The sequence below is a fragment of the Maylandia zebra genome, linkage group LG12 (assembly GCF_041146795.1).
Source record: "Maylandia zebra isolate NMK-2024a linkage group LG12, Mzebra_GT3a, whole genome shotgun sequence".
Taxonomy (NCBI): Eukaryota; Metazoa; Chordata; class Actinopteri; order Cichliformes; family Cichlidae; genus Maylandia; species Maylandia zebra.
In genome coordinates, this window is record NC_135178.1 from 25,082,728 (window position 1) to 25,097,751 (window position 15,024).

At 38.4% G+C, this 15,024-nt stretch overlaps 2 protein-coding genes across 3 annotated transcripts in view; one reads left to right on the plus strand and one right to left on the minus strand.

Moving 5' to 3' along the window:
* Positions 1-14,256, minus strand: ercc8 (excision repair cross-complementation group 8). Its single transcript, XM_004547211.6, has 12 exons — positions 13,879-14,256; positions 13,332-13,427; positions 11,960-12,061; positions 10,579-10,702; positions 9,265-9,346; positions 8,495-8,563; positions 8,338-8,404; positions 7,650-7,753; positions 6,849-6,973; positions 3,160-3,357; positions 1,164-1,259; positions 1-347 (listed from the first exon to the last, which is right to left on the minus strand). The coding sequence occupies exons 1-12, from the start codon at positions 13,953-13,955 to the stop codon at positions 282-284; spliced, it is 1,206 nt and encodes a 401-aa protein (XP_004547268.1). The 5' UTR covers positions 13,956-14,256; the 3' UTR covers positions 1-281.
* Positions 13,356-15,024, plus strand: part of ndufaf2 (NADH:ubiquinone oxidoreductase complex assembly factor 2) — a 14,653-nt gene continuing 12,984 nt past the window's right edge. The window contains exon 1 of one of the 2 annotated variants that reach the window (XM_076890944.1): positions 13,356-13,460. In XM_076890944.1, coding sequence (XP_076747059.1) covers positions 13,379-13,460 — 82 coding nt within the window. In that variant the 5' untranslated portion in view covers positions 13,356-13,378. Of the gene's footprint in view, positions 13,461-14,295; positions 14,545-15,024 lie in introns of those variants that run through there. The other variant, XM_004547213.6, reaches the window with a different exon arrangement.

The following is a 15,024-nucleotide window of genomic DNA, read 5'->3' on the forward strand; positions in this document are numbered from 1 at the left end:
TTGTGACAGTAAGTATTTATTCAGCTTCCTTTAACAATAGCAGATACTGCCTAAGACTAAAAGAGACTTACTGAAAATACTAATTAAGGACCATTTTGGTTTTACATGTTTAAATAAAAAATAAAAAAAGTAACAATGATTTATCAAACGTACAAAAACATTTACAAAGTCATACCGTTGTTAACACGTTTAAGTTTTAAGGCTTTTGGAGCATTTGTTTTACAGTAATTGTGAATAATCAGACATTAAATGTTGTCCACATGCTCAAAACAAATCCAGCGTTAGTCTTCATCACTGCTCCACGCATCCTGAAAGGCAGGGTTCACCGAAGACTGGCCAGCAGCACCCTGTGAGAGACCAAAACATTTAACTCAGTTTGCACAATAAAGAAAGCTCACTTCTGTGAAAAGTACATAATATATATGCACGTGTCACATGTATGATTATATAACTAAGAAAAAATACAAGTATCTGCAGTTCCCATCAAGTGTGATAGACAACTATGTAAACATTATTTATTAACATGAAGATAACACTGAGGTTTCATAAGTTAAATTCTTCAGATGACACGTGCTTGTCTATGATCTCGTTTCTGGAAGGAAAAACAAAAAATCCAGAAAGGTCCAAATCAGAGGACGTTCATTTATAGTAAATGACCACAATTATTGAAGATTAGCTTAAAAACATATATATTTATATATATGAAGATTAAAAGAGGTTTGCAGACTATAATCATTATTGTTTGCACTGGGTATGATGATGTAACATTCATGGCCTTTCTGTACAAAAAACAACCCTACAAAAGCAAAAAGAAGAAAGATCAAATCTGTTATATCATCAAGGGCACTTTATGGAAGCTCTTCTTCACCACTGAAAAACAAGGCAGGTAGAGCCACGACAAAATTTTGAATTATCTCCAAATATTTTGGGTTGTTATGTCAAAATTTCAACTTTTGTCTCAAAGTTGAAACTCTGGAATATCTAAACTGAAATTTTGAAACACTAAAAAATTTTGACTCATGCATAGCAGTTATTATTGTTGTTATTATAATTATATTGTTTTATTTTTTTTCAGTGGTGGAAGCAAAGTTCAACAGCATTTGGATTCCACAATTTTTCAGATTCTTCCATCTACTATTGTTTCCTGTTGTTATGACCTTTACCTTTACTTCATGGTCTGAGTCTTCCTCCACATCTGAGGGACGGAGGACAGGGACCCATGCTAGAATGTTACAGTCTTTACCTCCACTGTACACCTCCTACATACAGCACAAACAACAGGGACAATAATGTACACATCGACCTTTTCAGCAAACCTCAAAGTACTTCCAATGACATCAGTGCGGGGAGAAAACCAGTGTCAACAAGCATAACTGGTACCAAAAGCAAAGTAATGAACACACTTAAAACTGTCCATGTACAACAGGTGATGTCACAGGGGACAGTTTAATGACTGCGGGTCATTATATCATACAGGAAGCATAAAACGTTTTCAGAACAAGGTGTCCCTTCCTGTGACTCTTCAGAGTGACAAGCTGCCAAACTGCATTCTTATAACTGTCAAACACAGAAAATCGATGTCACCGGATGCAGCAACTCCTAATAAGGAGTGCACGGGTTAGACGGCCTTCTCCATTTGTGCCGATACATAATAGGCTGTTTCTCAGCACAAAGGACTGGCTAAATAAACATAACTAGGATTTAAATTAATTAAGGAACACTGGAGTAGAAATACATAACTGAAGTACTAAACAAAAAAACACCATCTTGAATGAAAACAAGCACTGTTTTCACTAAAATATTACACTTAAAATAAAATGAATACAACCTATCTGAAGAATAATCTTGCAATTAATACTTATTTAATAAAAATAGAATATAGTTACTGGAATCACAAAGAATAGGCAGGGAAACCAGTAGCTCTAGATTATTGCATCCACGCTTTCATGTTGTTAAACCAAGCTGTGATCCTACAATCCAAATATCACAAAGAAGTCATTAGTACAGACAGCATTTTCAAGTCTTCCATTGTCCAAGTTTGATGAGCCTGCATGAACTTTGACACATATTACACCTATTCTTATCAATATTATATTGAAACGTATCATATAATCAATAACTGTACATTTATTCTCCCATTTACATGTTTCGTCTCAGGCACAGTGTACAGAAAAGATGACAATAGCCACCATGACTTCACCCATTGATTATGAAGTCCCATTTTGACTTGAGCGGGAGAGTGAATTTATCTGAGAAAGCGACAACGTTGCATGCTAACAAGGAAGTGACTCGTCAGTCACAACATAGGCCTACACTAGAGTGTACACTGCTTTAATAGCACTGTAAAGAGAGGAGAGAACAACTGCACCACCACTGCAAGATAGGAGTATGGTTGTTTTCTTCTGGCAACCAGCGGTGTCACTTCCTGCTTGCCTTAAGAAAAAAGTAATGGGTTCACTTTTTAAGATGCATAACTTTTCTGTATATACAGTCGATGATTCTATCACATTTTGGACTTGTGACACCTGTGAAGTAATCCTGAATCACCTGTTGCCTGTCGGTTAGCACATATGTCCATATACACAGATTTTAACATGACTCATTCACTCATTGCCTCGATTAGGTAATTCATTGAGGCACAAATGAAAGAAAAAGCTTTTGCAACATATCTGGTAGCACTGACGACTAAAGAGTCAAGAATTTATTTAGTCGAAATGGCTGTGATAAAGCACAAATGTCACATGGAACTAACTGCTTCCAATTCTGTCAACACAAGCAGAGCGTTTTACAAGGCAACAGCAAAACAACAGTAAGACAGACTGCACTGTTTTGCTCCTAGATCTGATAAAGCAGAGATAAATGTGATGGCATTAATTTTCACACATGGTAAAGAGGCTATGAGCACAAACCTGAGTTTCACATAAGAAGCACCTGCATTTGCATTTATGGAAGTCAGTATTGACTCTACCCTGTTATCTATCCGGAGGAAGTAACTCATTTGAGAGTACCATGGTGACTGCAGATTACTTACAGGTACTACTGCAGAGCTGATGAAATAAAACAAAAAGATGAGGAACAGAGAGAATCCAGCAGGGTTACTGTAAGCATGCGGGGGACAAACCACTCTTGACTGTGAGGTGATAAATCAGATGGACTCACCTGGTAGTCTGGGTGGAACTCACAACAGTCCACACTGTTATAGTGACCCCTAAGCATGGTGACCAGCTCTCCCGTGTGAAGGGTGTACACTGCAACAGAGCTGCCGCATGGCACAAACACAAACTCTGGGCTGCAGCCACGTGACACTGTGAACTGTAGCCTTTTCCGACTCTCGTTGCAGACCTTCCCATAATTTACCTGAGGGATAACGAGTGAAGGGGCACACGGTTCAGATGACATCCGAATAAAAAGTCCAAACATAAACCTCAGGCATTTTCTGCATAAGGATTAAGCCATTTTTAATCGAATGCCAAGATGTTGCAAAACATTCTGGAAGATTAGAAATTTTCTGCACTTTCATTTGACAAAAAAAAACTTCAATTAATTCATGAAAATGAAAATAAGATTATCCAAAGAGCCCATTAAAAGACACTAATATTTAAAGGCTTCTAAAGCTTAACTGTGGACATAAAACTTGGACACAATTCCTTTAAAGGCTTTATATATCATGGCATTTCCAGCAGACTCTTCTGTATTGCTTTTTGGTCTAAATTATTTAACTATTTCATTTATCAGTATAAAACTCACTCATATCGTGAGGCTTTTATAACTGATCGCATTTTATTTCAATTAGTTGACACTGTTTTTGTTTGATATCCTTGTTCTTGCAAAAGATGCTAGATTTTTTTTTTTTTTTTAAGTGTGTCACTATTTTTCAAGACTTGGTAGAGTTTCCAAAATGAAGACAAACAGAACTTTAAATAGGGCAGCTATGTGAACTTGAAGGCAGAGAATAACTTGTATTTTTCCAATGCATCTGTGAAACAGGCCGAATGAGGTAACACATTCCAAGGCTCGCAAAATTTCTAAATCCCTGGAAGCCCTTCGGGCCGGCACTCTACAGTTTTTGGTAGCCCAAAATAAATTTAAGTAGCCCGAATAAAAAAGGGAGCAATTTTTTTATGTTTTGTTTCCGTTACAATATTATGCTTTAATGTTTAATATTGTAACGGAAACAAAAATTAATCAAAAAATTTTAAAAATACAAATCACAACAACTGTATAAAGATTCCAATCATCAACTCAAATACTTGGTTCTCATTGAACAGAAATTTCTATGAACTTGTAAGAACTGTGTAGAACATGAATCAGTCTGTGTCAGATCCTGAATCTGACATTTCCACTGGAGTCACTGGTAAGTGGAACCAAGATCTAGGACATTTGCTTTTTGAAGTTTGCAAAGACTGCTAAATTTTGCCAAAGGTAGTTCACTCTTTGCAACATAGTACGCTGTTCTAAACAGATTTTTCAGGACTTCTTCTCGTGCTTGGTTCATTTTTAGTATGTTTTTTGCAATTGCTGTTTGTTCTGGGAAAGATATTGCAGACTGGGAAATAATGCATTTCTTGCATTTCTCATGGGTTCTGATGGGGTCTTTCTTAAAATTACTGGTCCCAGTAACAAAGGCGCTTGTCGACTCAGAAATTGAATGAAACTCACAACACACCTGGCAGAACATCATGTTATTTAGTTCGTCATATTCCAGCCACAGAAATTCTTTTGTCCATGAAACCAAAAAAGCTACGCTTTTTTTTGCCTCATAGTCTGATTTGTCATAACTTTTCCGTTTTGTGGTAAGCTTTTCTTTGGCTGTCCCTTCTTCACCCTGTCTTATTTGGCTGAGCAGAACTAAAATACCGGCTTAAATCCTGCTGCTTTTACACACGCACTCGCATAACGCTCAGCGATTCTCTGCGCAATCAACCTCTCACATGTTTAAGCTTGCTGTGGGAGATTTCACTTGTCATGTTTGAATAGTAAGCTAATGAGTGATAAGACGATGTCAGAGGAATTGGTGTGCAAGTAATCATCACTCACCAATCAGTGCTGCCGCTCTCTACACACAGTTCGCGCAATCGCAAAGTGAAAGCAAAAAACAAGCGGAAATTCAAACGCGATTTCAATATGTCACATATTGACAGTGGCTCATCGATGCCAATGACATAATTACTCAGCTACATTTTCGAAAGAATGCAAAAGCATTGACATATATTTTCCTATGATAGCCCGATGGGCAGGGCTGAGATAGATTTTGGTACCCCGACTGGAAAAACCTTTTGCGAGCCCTGCATTCCTTTCACATGTCACTCATGTGCAACACAAGTTTTGCATGGAAGCACACTTTTTTTAAGTACCCAATTTTCTGGTATCCATATTATCTCAGTCTAGACAAAAAAAAAAAAAAAGAAAAGAAAAGAAAAAAACAAAACAAAAAACAATCCGCCTTTTTTATTTTATGCTATTTCTTTGCTCTGATTTCTCTAACTTCTGGGCAAAACTAAAAGCAAAAGTCGAATATTCAATCTTTGAGGCTGTGAGATTAACACGTAAACCTGGTTTTTACAACCACTAACATTTTCTGATCGTTGGTAACCAGTTAGGGATTGTCAACTTGTTTTACCTGTTTAAAAATCTGATGGCACAAGTTCATTGTTCCTGGCAGATCAATTATTTTGGGTAAAACAGAACAAAAAAGGCAAATTATTCAAAAACAGATTTTTTTCAGAAGTACATTATGTGAATTTTAGTAGCTTATAAAAAACGAACATTTATAATACTTACAATAAGAAAATGTTTAATCTGTTTGTTTGCCTGGGTGCCTGGGTTTCACTATATTGTATTTTGATGCTTCGGCAATATTCTTTTTAGAATTTAAGCATTGAAGCATCTACGAATCTGAATTTTAGTAAAACTAAGTCTGAGTCTCACCGGGATAACGTACACTAAGAAAGCCTGTGAAGTGCGTCTGTTATAAAGCCTGTGTAGCAGCATTCTTGCTCAGGTAGTTCAAGCCCTGAAGAGAAGGCACCATAGTAACCTAACTCACACCCTTCTAGGATTGAAATTCTAAAAATCTGTTAACTCCTTTCATGTTTCTAACTGTTTAAATGGTGTAACTACAACTGGCCAAGAACCAAGAACACTTGTAATAGTCATCAATATTGATTTCATCAATTCTCACACCTATTCTTATCAGTATTATACTGATATAACATATAATCAGATAATCAGCACCCAGCCCGCAGATATACTATTTGTTGTGTTATTTAGCTCACTGATAGGATTTCAGGCTTCATGTATGCGGCCTTTTGTAGCTAAAACTGAGCATAGTATTACTTCTATCAAGCTCAGCTGCAATTTCAACAGCTCAGTTGATATCAGCGTCATCAAAGAACTGCAGGGCAGCACGGTGGTGCAGTCACTGTCTGCAGGAAGGATCTGGGTTCAAATCTACTGACCAGTTTGAGCCTCTGTGTTTGCTGTGTGTGTTCTCTACAGGTACTTGAGCTTCTTCCCACAGTTCAAAAACATGCTAAATTGGTCTGGATGTGCAAGTACATGAATGTCTGTCTCACTATGTTGCTAAATGTACTTGTATATTGTTCACATGTTGAAATAAATTACCAATCAATCAATCAATCAAAGCTGGGACAGGCCTCAGGCCCCTTCATGGCCATAAACTGGATAAGCCCTTAAGGAACTGGTTGGAAGGATATAGTTGTAGGATAGTCCTGACTAGATTATGACTGAGCCTCTGTTCAGCAAAAGACAAACTGGTTTGTTGTAACAACATTACATGAAGTGCTTTTTTACACAGGCTGTGAGGACAAAGCCTTCATACACCTTACCAGTGTATTCTCCCCGGTGGCACTATTCCATAGCCTCATACGGTCATCGGTTCCAGTAGTGAGCAGGTAGAGGCCATCACCAGTGAAGCACAGGCCATTCACTCTGCCGTTATGGGCGGTGTTTACTGGTTAAAGACAGATTAGATATGGTAGCAGTGTATTTGTCACCTAAAGACTTTAAGAAATATTTGTCTTATACAGTGACAATCCATCAATGATAAGTTTTTAGTGTCCATCAAAACCATATGTCTCCCAGAAAAACTGGTTTAATTGTAATCGGCTGTTCTCTGAACTTCTGACCCCCTGGTTTGAATGCAAAGGCACTTCAAACAGGAAAAACAGATACCATTTATGCAGAATGTTGACCTTTTCCCAAGTGAGCCAAACTCAGCACTACCCTGAATATCTTGGAAGTCATTAGACATGACAATTCAGAGGAAAACAAAGCTGTCGTGGTTCATATAAATTAGAAATGTATTTTTAATTTAAAGCATCAGCAATCGGATTGGTTCATGTTGATGCTCTGAGGTCTCCCATCCAAAAGACTTCCGCTGAACTATTTTGGTGACAGGACACACCTCAGCTCCCATTTATCTACTGCATGTAAACTGTATATACAGCACCACTGTACAATAAATACTACATTATGGGGCGAAAGATGGATAAATGGGGTATTGAGGTACTGAACTAGAACTGTTTCTCTGTCAATGACATAATAACACAACAAGATCTCCTTGAAGTCAGCTCCACTCAGGAAAAATGAGACAAAAAATTTAATGAAAAGAAAAATGCCAACAATACCTGCCTCAGAGGAGGCTTTCGACTTGTCTCCATTGTGTTGGTCCAGAGTGAAGAGACTACCTGAAGCACGGCGCACATCCCATACTTTCACCTTGCTGTCTGCACTTAAGAAGGAAAACCAGGGAAATGACTTGTTTACTTTCTATGCTCCCTAAAAATTCAGGTACTTAACAAAAACATGATTTGTGTTTAAATATTCCATTAACAGGATACAAGCTGAGGCTGATGCACTACAGACGAGCTGGTTTGTGTACCCTAGTGTTTGTTTTTAAAGGTCAGTTTTCTGTAGGGAATTAAAACGCTGCTCCATATTAGAATATCATACACGTGTGTGTGTGTGTGTGTGTCTCTGTGCCAGTTGTTTTCAAAATCACTTACACTCTTTGGGGACAGAAGCACAGTGATCCCAGTGGGTTAATTAGCAGGTCTAATGTGGCATAAAACAGGTGGGGACAGTATCTACCATATGCTAAACTGGCAGGCCTGCTAGAGCGCCACGGTGCTATCTAGTAGTGTTCTGGTGCCATTATCCTTGATGCAGGGTTGTGATGTAGCCAGATGGCTGGGAAGTGAGATGACAAGAACTGCTGGGAAATTACATAGAGGGGATTGTCCTGTAGCTGGCGTTTCACTTTGATGTGGCTCTGAGGGCAAACTAGGGTAGCCAAGAATGGCAAAGAGAGCTTACCTGGCAGTGGCTAAGATATGCTCGTATCTGGGTGACCACCGCACAGACAGGACCTCTGCTCTGTGACCTGCAATGGCAAATACGTTACTTTCTTTCTTCTGCGTGGGTGGATGAAAAGAACAGAAAGAACAGAGTAAAAGCACTGTGATCAACTAACCCTGAAGAATATGAATCCGTGAACCGGACTTGAGGTCACACAGTTGGATTTTAGGATTTGTGGTGCCCACTGGAAACACAGAGACACAGACATAGTTCAAAGATTAGACTTACAAGGATGATGTAAATAGTGAATAGGGGCACTCCTTCTAAAATGTAAAATCCCCAATTATCGTTATCAATGTGTAAAAGGTGTGTTATCAGGGTAAAAACAGGAATTTGAGGTTCTAAGAGAACGCGTATGATACTGTAAATATTGCTGTTTAGGAACAGATTCCCTTAAAACAGTTTCCCTTGTGTTAGTGTCTTTCTAGAAAAAACCGAAGGTATTGGGGGAGGGGGAGGGGATTCACTCAAAACTAGTTTGACGAGAATCTGTAAAACTTCTAACGAGGAATGAATTGTTTAGGAACCAAAGAAAATAAAAGAGATTGACACTGTGATTGTCTCTGAACTAGAAACAGGTGTGTCAAGGGACTGGTTATGTAAAGGACATAGAACACATTCTCCAGTAGGTATTAACAACCTGTTGGTCCAGCTCAGTGAAACAAGAACACTTCTGCTGACCGAATTATGCACCCCAACCCCACCCCTTCATACATGTAAAGCACTTAGCACCTTGCTTAGTATGACAAAGCAGTGACAGGATAAGTATTGCGATTTTTGTTCAATGAGTTTGAAAACACAATGACAGAAATGCAAGCAGCTAGTGCAGCTTGTTTACTCTGTGTCACTGAGATCAGCAAAAACTCACTGGGATCATGCACGCACCTGCAATGAGACTGTGCTTCCTGGCGATTGGGGACAGGTGGTGACAGTAGACGTTGCCTTCAAACTGAAACACTTCAGCAGGCTGCATAATCAAAGAAGGAGACGGAGAGAAAGAAAAATGTTACTTATGGTAGAAATACAGCAATCTCCATATTTAGACCTGTGTGTATTTGCTTATGTTTGCCTCAGTGACAATCTATAGAAATATACAAGCACAGTTTTAACATTTAACAGTGTTAGAAAGTCACTCTGTGAAGGGAAAGAGCTCCCAGCTTTAAGTAAAAATAAAAGGGCAATGCAGATCAGAGCTCAGAAGGCAGATCGCCTGAGCACCAGTGGCGGTTACAATGCAAATTCTTCAGCAAACATAAAAAGCCTCTCTGTGCTCCATCTGTAAGTGTGCGCCAGCACCCACATGGCCTTAACCACTGGCTGCACACACAGAGGAAGCTCTGTTTGCATAAAAATGCATCCACAATAATGCAAAACACACACTAATGGACAAACAGCCATGAGCAATTAGGAATTTAATAGATGCAACTGTGTGTGTGTTTGTGCAAGAGACAGAAACACACAGGTTAAACCGAGTGAAAGGTTGACAGGTTCTTTTCTGTCCCTTCCCTGACCTTTTAAAGCAACTGTGGTGCCAGTGTAACTCTAGCACAGTTCAGAGCCTGCCATATGGGACAATGTGGCATAGAAAGGTAGAAAGCATGAAGCAGAAAATAAGAAAGCGAGGGGAAGAGAAAATGAAAAGAACAAAAGGCGGGGGTGGGGGTGGAGAAGCCATAAATTAGAATTTGATAATGAAATGCAACACACTCTCTGTGAGCTCTACAATAAATCCCACCTTTGTGGAGTTTTAATACAACACTCAGTATTTATTGAGGCTGCACAGAGAGGTGTTGATTTAGCTCTGGTATTACTGAGTTTATGTTGGGTGGCACTGTAACGCTTCCAGTATCTCTATCTTTGTTCATGCCACTTCACACACATTTTGCAGGTGTGCCTGACAAAACTAAGCTAGGTAATAAACTTGTTAGGCATTAAGCCTCTCTGCAACCCCTACTGGCTTTGCAGTGCCAGTACAAGAGCCTTTAGCTGGCAGATGTGTTTAACTGTTCGCTGTCCACAGCTGTTACCTTATGTATAAAAGCATGACTGATTTAGCTTAGGGAAGGCCACAACTCCTTGCAAGACCTCCTCTTGCTCATCTGGCTGACCTTAAACAATCATTTTTCTAACCTCTGCTGTCAGTCTCCATTTCACCTAGTGGCTTGATTACCAGATGATACAGTAGTTGACATGCCTTACCTTTAATGTCTCTGTGTCCCAGACTTTCATGGTCTTGTCAAAGGAACTGGATACAAACATTCCTGTGTCATAAGGATACCACTGGACTGTCTCTACACTAAATTTATGGACATAGCGGCTAGACCTAAAAACAAGAACAAAAAAAATAAAAATAAAACATGGGGTGAAAGCCATGTGTCATGTTTTTGATTTGGGATTGACAAAACCAGATAGCGCAGGATGTTTTCTGTAAGAAATGAGAAAAAACTCTCATGTACAGTTAGTTCTATAAATGTTTGGACGCTGATACAATTTTCACATTTTTGGCTCTTAACTCTGACAGCTGAAACTGAAATAAAATAATCAAGATGAACCTGAAATGCAGACTTTAAACCTTAAACTGAAGCGGATGAATAAAAATACTGAACTGAAGAATTAGAGACATTTTTACACACACAACTAAACAAGTTGCTTAAAACCTGTATCATGGATGGCTGTAGGTTGTCTTTATTTCCTAATCAGTTATGCAGGCAAAAGATGGGAAGTTGACTCCAAGGCTTTCTGTGAAGCCTCAATAGTTTTCAGTGAAAGTGAAGCCAGCCATGCTCATTATGCAAATGAGCATGGCCCTGAGTTTCATGCTCATGACCAGAGCATGAAACTCAGATTAACCTGTTCCAAAATGCAAGAAGAACGTTCTGTAGGTCCAGCATTTGAAGCGTAGAACAACTTCTGCAGTGTGATCCATGGGAATAGATGGTTTCCAATAGCACTGGGTATTGGTGTTTATTGAAGACAGAAGCAGATTGATAAGATTTTGAATGGTATTGCACAGATGTGATTTCTTTTCAGATTTAATCAAATGCAGCAACGCTAAGTCAATGATACTTCACGTTACAGATGCGCAGTTCCCAAAAAACTATTAAAACAAGCTGGAAGTTTATTTATAAGAGTGGTATTCTGTAGTAGCAACGTGAATCCCCTAATCTCAACACAATTAAAGATGCGTTTTATTTGATAAAGACAAAACAACTGTAGACAGCTGTTGTAAAAGCCTGGCAAAACTTCACAAAAGGAAACTATTCTCAAACCCATTCAACACTCATTCGTTTTAGTAAAAAGATTACGCTAATTTATCCAAATCCATTTGAGCTCGTAAAATTATGGGAAGGTATTAAACAACAGCTGTAATTTCTCAGTGGTTAATGGGTGAAGGTCTGCGTTTTGATTGCATCTTGATTATTTAATTTCAGATTTACTGTGGTAGATCTCTTCTAGTTTCTGTGTATATTTTATAGCCAAAACAAAAAGCTGTAGGTAGCTGGGGACAGCACTGTGTGTACAGCCCGCAATAAAATGCTACTCTCTAGTGGATGGAATTAGTAAATGGGCTAACATTTACCTTCCTACTGTGCAGACTGCCTTGCAGCTGTACTGTAGTTTCCCACTGAAGTTCTCCAGGTCATAGATGACGATTACTCCGTCTGCACCTCCAGACAGCATGCTGAACAGCAGAAAAAATGTCATCTGAAATACTTTTTTTTACTTTGTCTTACAAACCTTGTAAAATATACACACATAGATTCAATCATCAGGCTCACCCTCTGAAACCAGACTTCTGCCTTCATATTCACTATACTAACTAACAAAGATTGGGGTTACTTGTTAAAAATATGAATTTCCAGAGCAGTCAAGTCACAGTGCAGGAACGTTTCAATACTATGAATAATTGTTCTTTCATCTAAGGGTTAAATGAGTGTTTAATGTGACGTAAATATACTTACATTGTTATCTTTACTTCTACTTTATTGGGTTTTGCTTTGTTGTCATTGCTTTTATATGTTAATCTGTCTTGCTGAAATAAATTGCCCCTTTGGGATCTTAAGACTTATTTCCTATATTTTTACAGCTGCAAAGGTCTTAAACAGATTAAAAAAACATCAAGCACTTGGGTAATGTTTTTGTATTGTTTTTACTTTATTCTGGTCTGTATTTTGACCATCTTTTGTAATGCCTCTGTAAAGTACTATAGTTCTCGGATTGGTTCTTGTCTTAAAAAGCGCCAAAATAAATTAATTTTACTTACTTACATGCTTATCATTGAACCACTGACAGTGATTCTGCAGCATTTCAAAACTATACAGTAGAGATGGACCGATCTGATATTACGTATCGGTCTGATCCTCAATAGTTACCCACAATAATAATAATATGAATAATAATAATAATAAACTCTCAGACCTTTACAGAGAACCCAAGGTTGCTTTACACATAAAGGTTTAAGGTCAAAGCCTCAGTGAGTAGTTGGCATTTCAACTATTTTATGAAAATGTCCAGAGACAGCTTATGGTGGATCTCAAGCGGGATCAGCAGCAGTGAAGGTTGTCCTCCGAAAGATCGCAATGTAGTGTGTGTAGAAATTAAATATTACAACTTTCACAGCCTATGGTTAAGATATTTATCTCTGTGTCAGGACAGCAAGTTATTTAGTCAGATAAATTTTACTTTTCTGCATGATTTTTCCAATAGAGCTTATTTTTTGTTGTTTTTATGCAACATCCCAATCACTGCAATATTGCAAGAATTAACATTCCAAGGGGGGATATTAATGAATTATTTTATGAACCTGTATGGGACATGGGAATGGCACAGTCTGGGTTCAAATCCACTGGCCGAACGGGGGTCTTTCTGTCTGGAGTTTGTATGAAAGAACTGAATAAGTGATTAAGAAAATGGATAGATTAAGCTTTGTTTACTATGTTACTCAGACTTACTATCTTCCCTCAACTGCTTCAATGTCAATGGTATTAATGCCATTTCCATGGATTCGGTCCACATCTCTGTCCGGATTCAACTGCAGACCGAGGACCCTTTGGAAAGAGAGAGATCGCTGGGTTTCTTAAGTGAGTCACACATATTATAATGTAAAAATGTATGAAGGCAAACTGAAACCTAAGTAGTTAACTAACTCTAAAACGTTAGAGATGAATTAACAAACAATGGCCCAGACTAAGGCGCTTAAATCTAGAGTTAGTGTTTCTTTCTTTTGTTAAAATAAATAACTTTTCAGTTTGTGGGAATTTCCAAAACATAATAAGTCTGGCACAGATTCGAGAGTCGTATGTAATACAGCAATGATGCTAACAATAGTTAAGAACTATTTATAAACAAAACCTCATGTATGTGTATTAACTAAGATGCTTGTTATGTTACATAATGTTCATATAGTACCGGTATAATTTCGATTTCATAGTTTTATTAGTCCAAAGCTTGCTGTGGACTTCTTCTTGCTAGTTATGTTTATAAGAGCTTCTCTCTCACCTTCTCGTTGATTCCGCTCGTCTCAGTCTCAGAGGGTCATCCAGACCAGCCCGCCTGGCTGTCAGAAAGCCCAACATAGCTTCAACATGAAGACAACTTCTTTCTGTTTTAACAGTTAGCCAGTATTTAAACCGCGTTACAGTTCAAAAGCTAACATGTTACCCACAATGTAGTGACGTTTTAATCCAAAGTAAGTCTCGGGACGTCCTGTAAAACATTACACGATATGAAATAGAAAAATACCCAACTTAAATACTTCCATCGTGATATTTTTACAATTCATTGCTTATAATTCAAAGAAATTTAAGTGGCCTCTCAAGAATTCAAAACAAGTCGCCGCCATGTTGGATTCTAAAGCATTCAACTACAGATGCGATGATTGGTGGGTCTGATACCGTCACCCAATCACAAGCTAGTTTGTTCATTCTGTTCCCAACCCATGAACCCTTGCATAAACGATCACCGTGAGAGGACAAACAGCGGATAGAGCTGCATTAAACTATATTTATATATACATATTCACACACAGGGGCTTTGGGTAACCCTATAAGATGAGCAGGATTGCTGCAATCCTACGGCGTGGCTTCGGAGTAGTACGCGAGCACGTCGGGACCGATCATTTGGGGAACAAATATTACTTAATCCCAGAGCAGAAGACATGGACAGGTAAACTAACATGTGTGCTAACATTAGCATCTACAGCTTTAACTACTGTTTAACTACTGCTTCTTTCACTTTTAAATAGTTATTAATGCTAGTTCAGTGCCAATGCATGTGACATGTCTTCTTTCTCTGTATTGAGTTTTTCATATGCACGTTAGCCTTGTAGTGTCATAAGATTGCCACTAGATGGCGTATTAGTCTTAATAACAACATTGTCGTATTGGATGGAAGATTTAATGCATATAGTGAAGGAGGACCTGCACAAAGATGTGTTGACAGTGGAGGATAGTTACGGATTGGGTGAGATGCAGGCAGATGATTCGCTGTGATGACCCCTGAAGAGAGCAGCTGAAAGAAGCAGAAGAAAAAGAAGACGTCCATGCTGCAGTAACTGCATTTAAGGTTTTTTGGCAGTGAAGTTTTCTGTGATGAGGTTTAAATACCTGGATTAGTTTAAATACCTGCGGTCAACCATGCAAAGCA

Bases quoted from the DNA above. Each gene is read 5' to 3' on its own strand.
- ercc8 (XM_004547211.6), bottom strand. From the start codon at position 13,955: ATGTTGGGCTTTCTGACAGCCAGGCGGGCTGGTCTGGATGACCCTCTG. The intron at 9,347-10,578 runs GTAAGGCATGTC...TTGATTATGCAG, and splicing joins GGGACACAGAGACATTAAAG to CCTGCTGAAGTGTTTCAGTT. The intron at 1,260-3,159 runs GTGAGTCCATCT...TGCTGTATGTAG, and splicing joins AGTTCCACCCAGACTACCAG to GAGGTGTACAGTGGAGGTAA.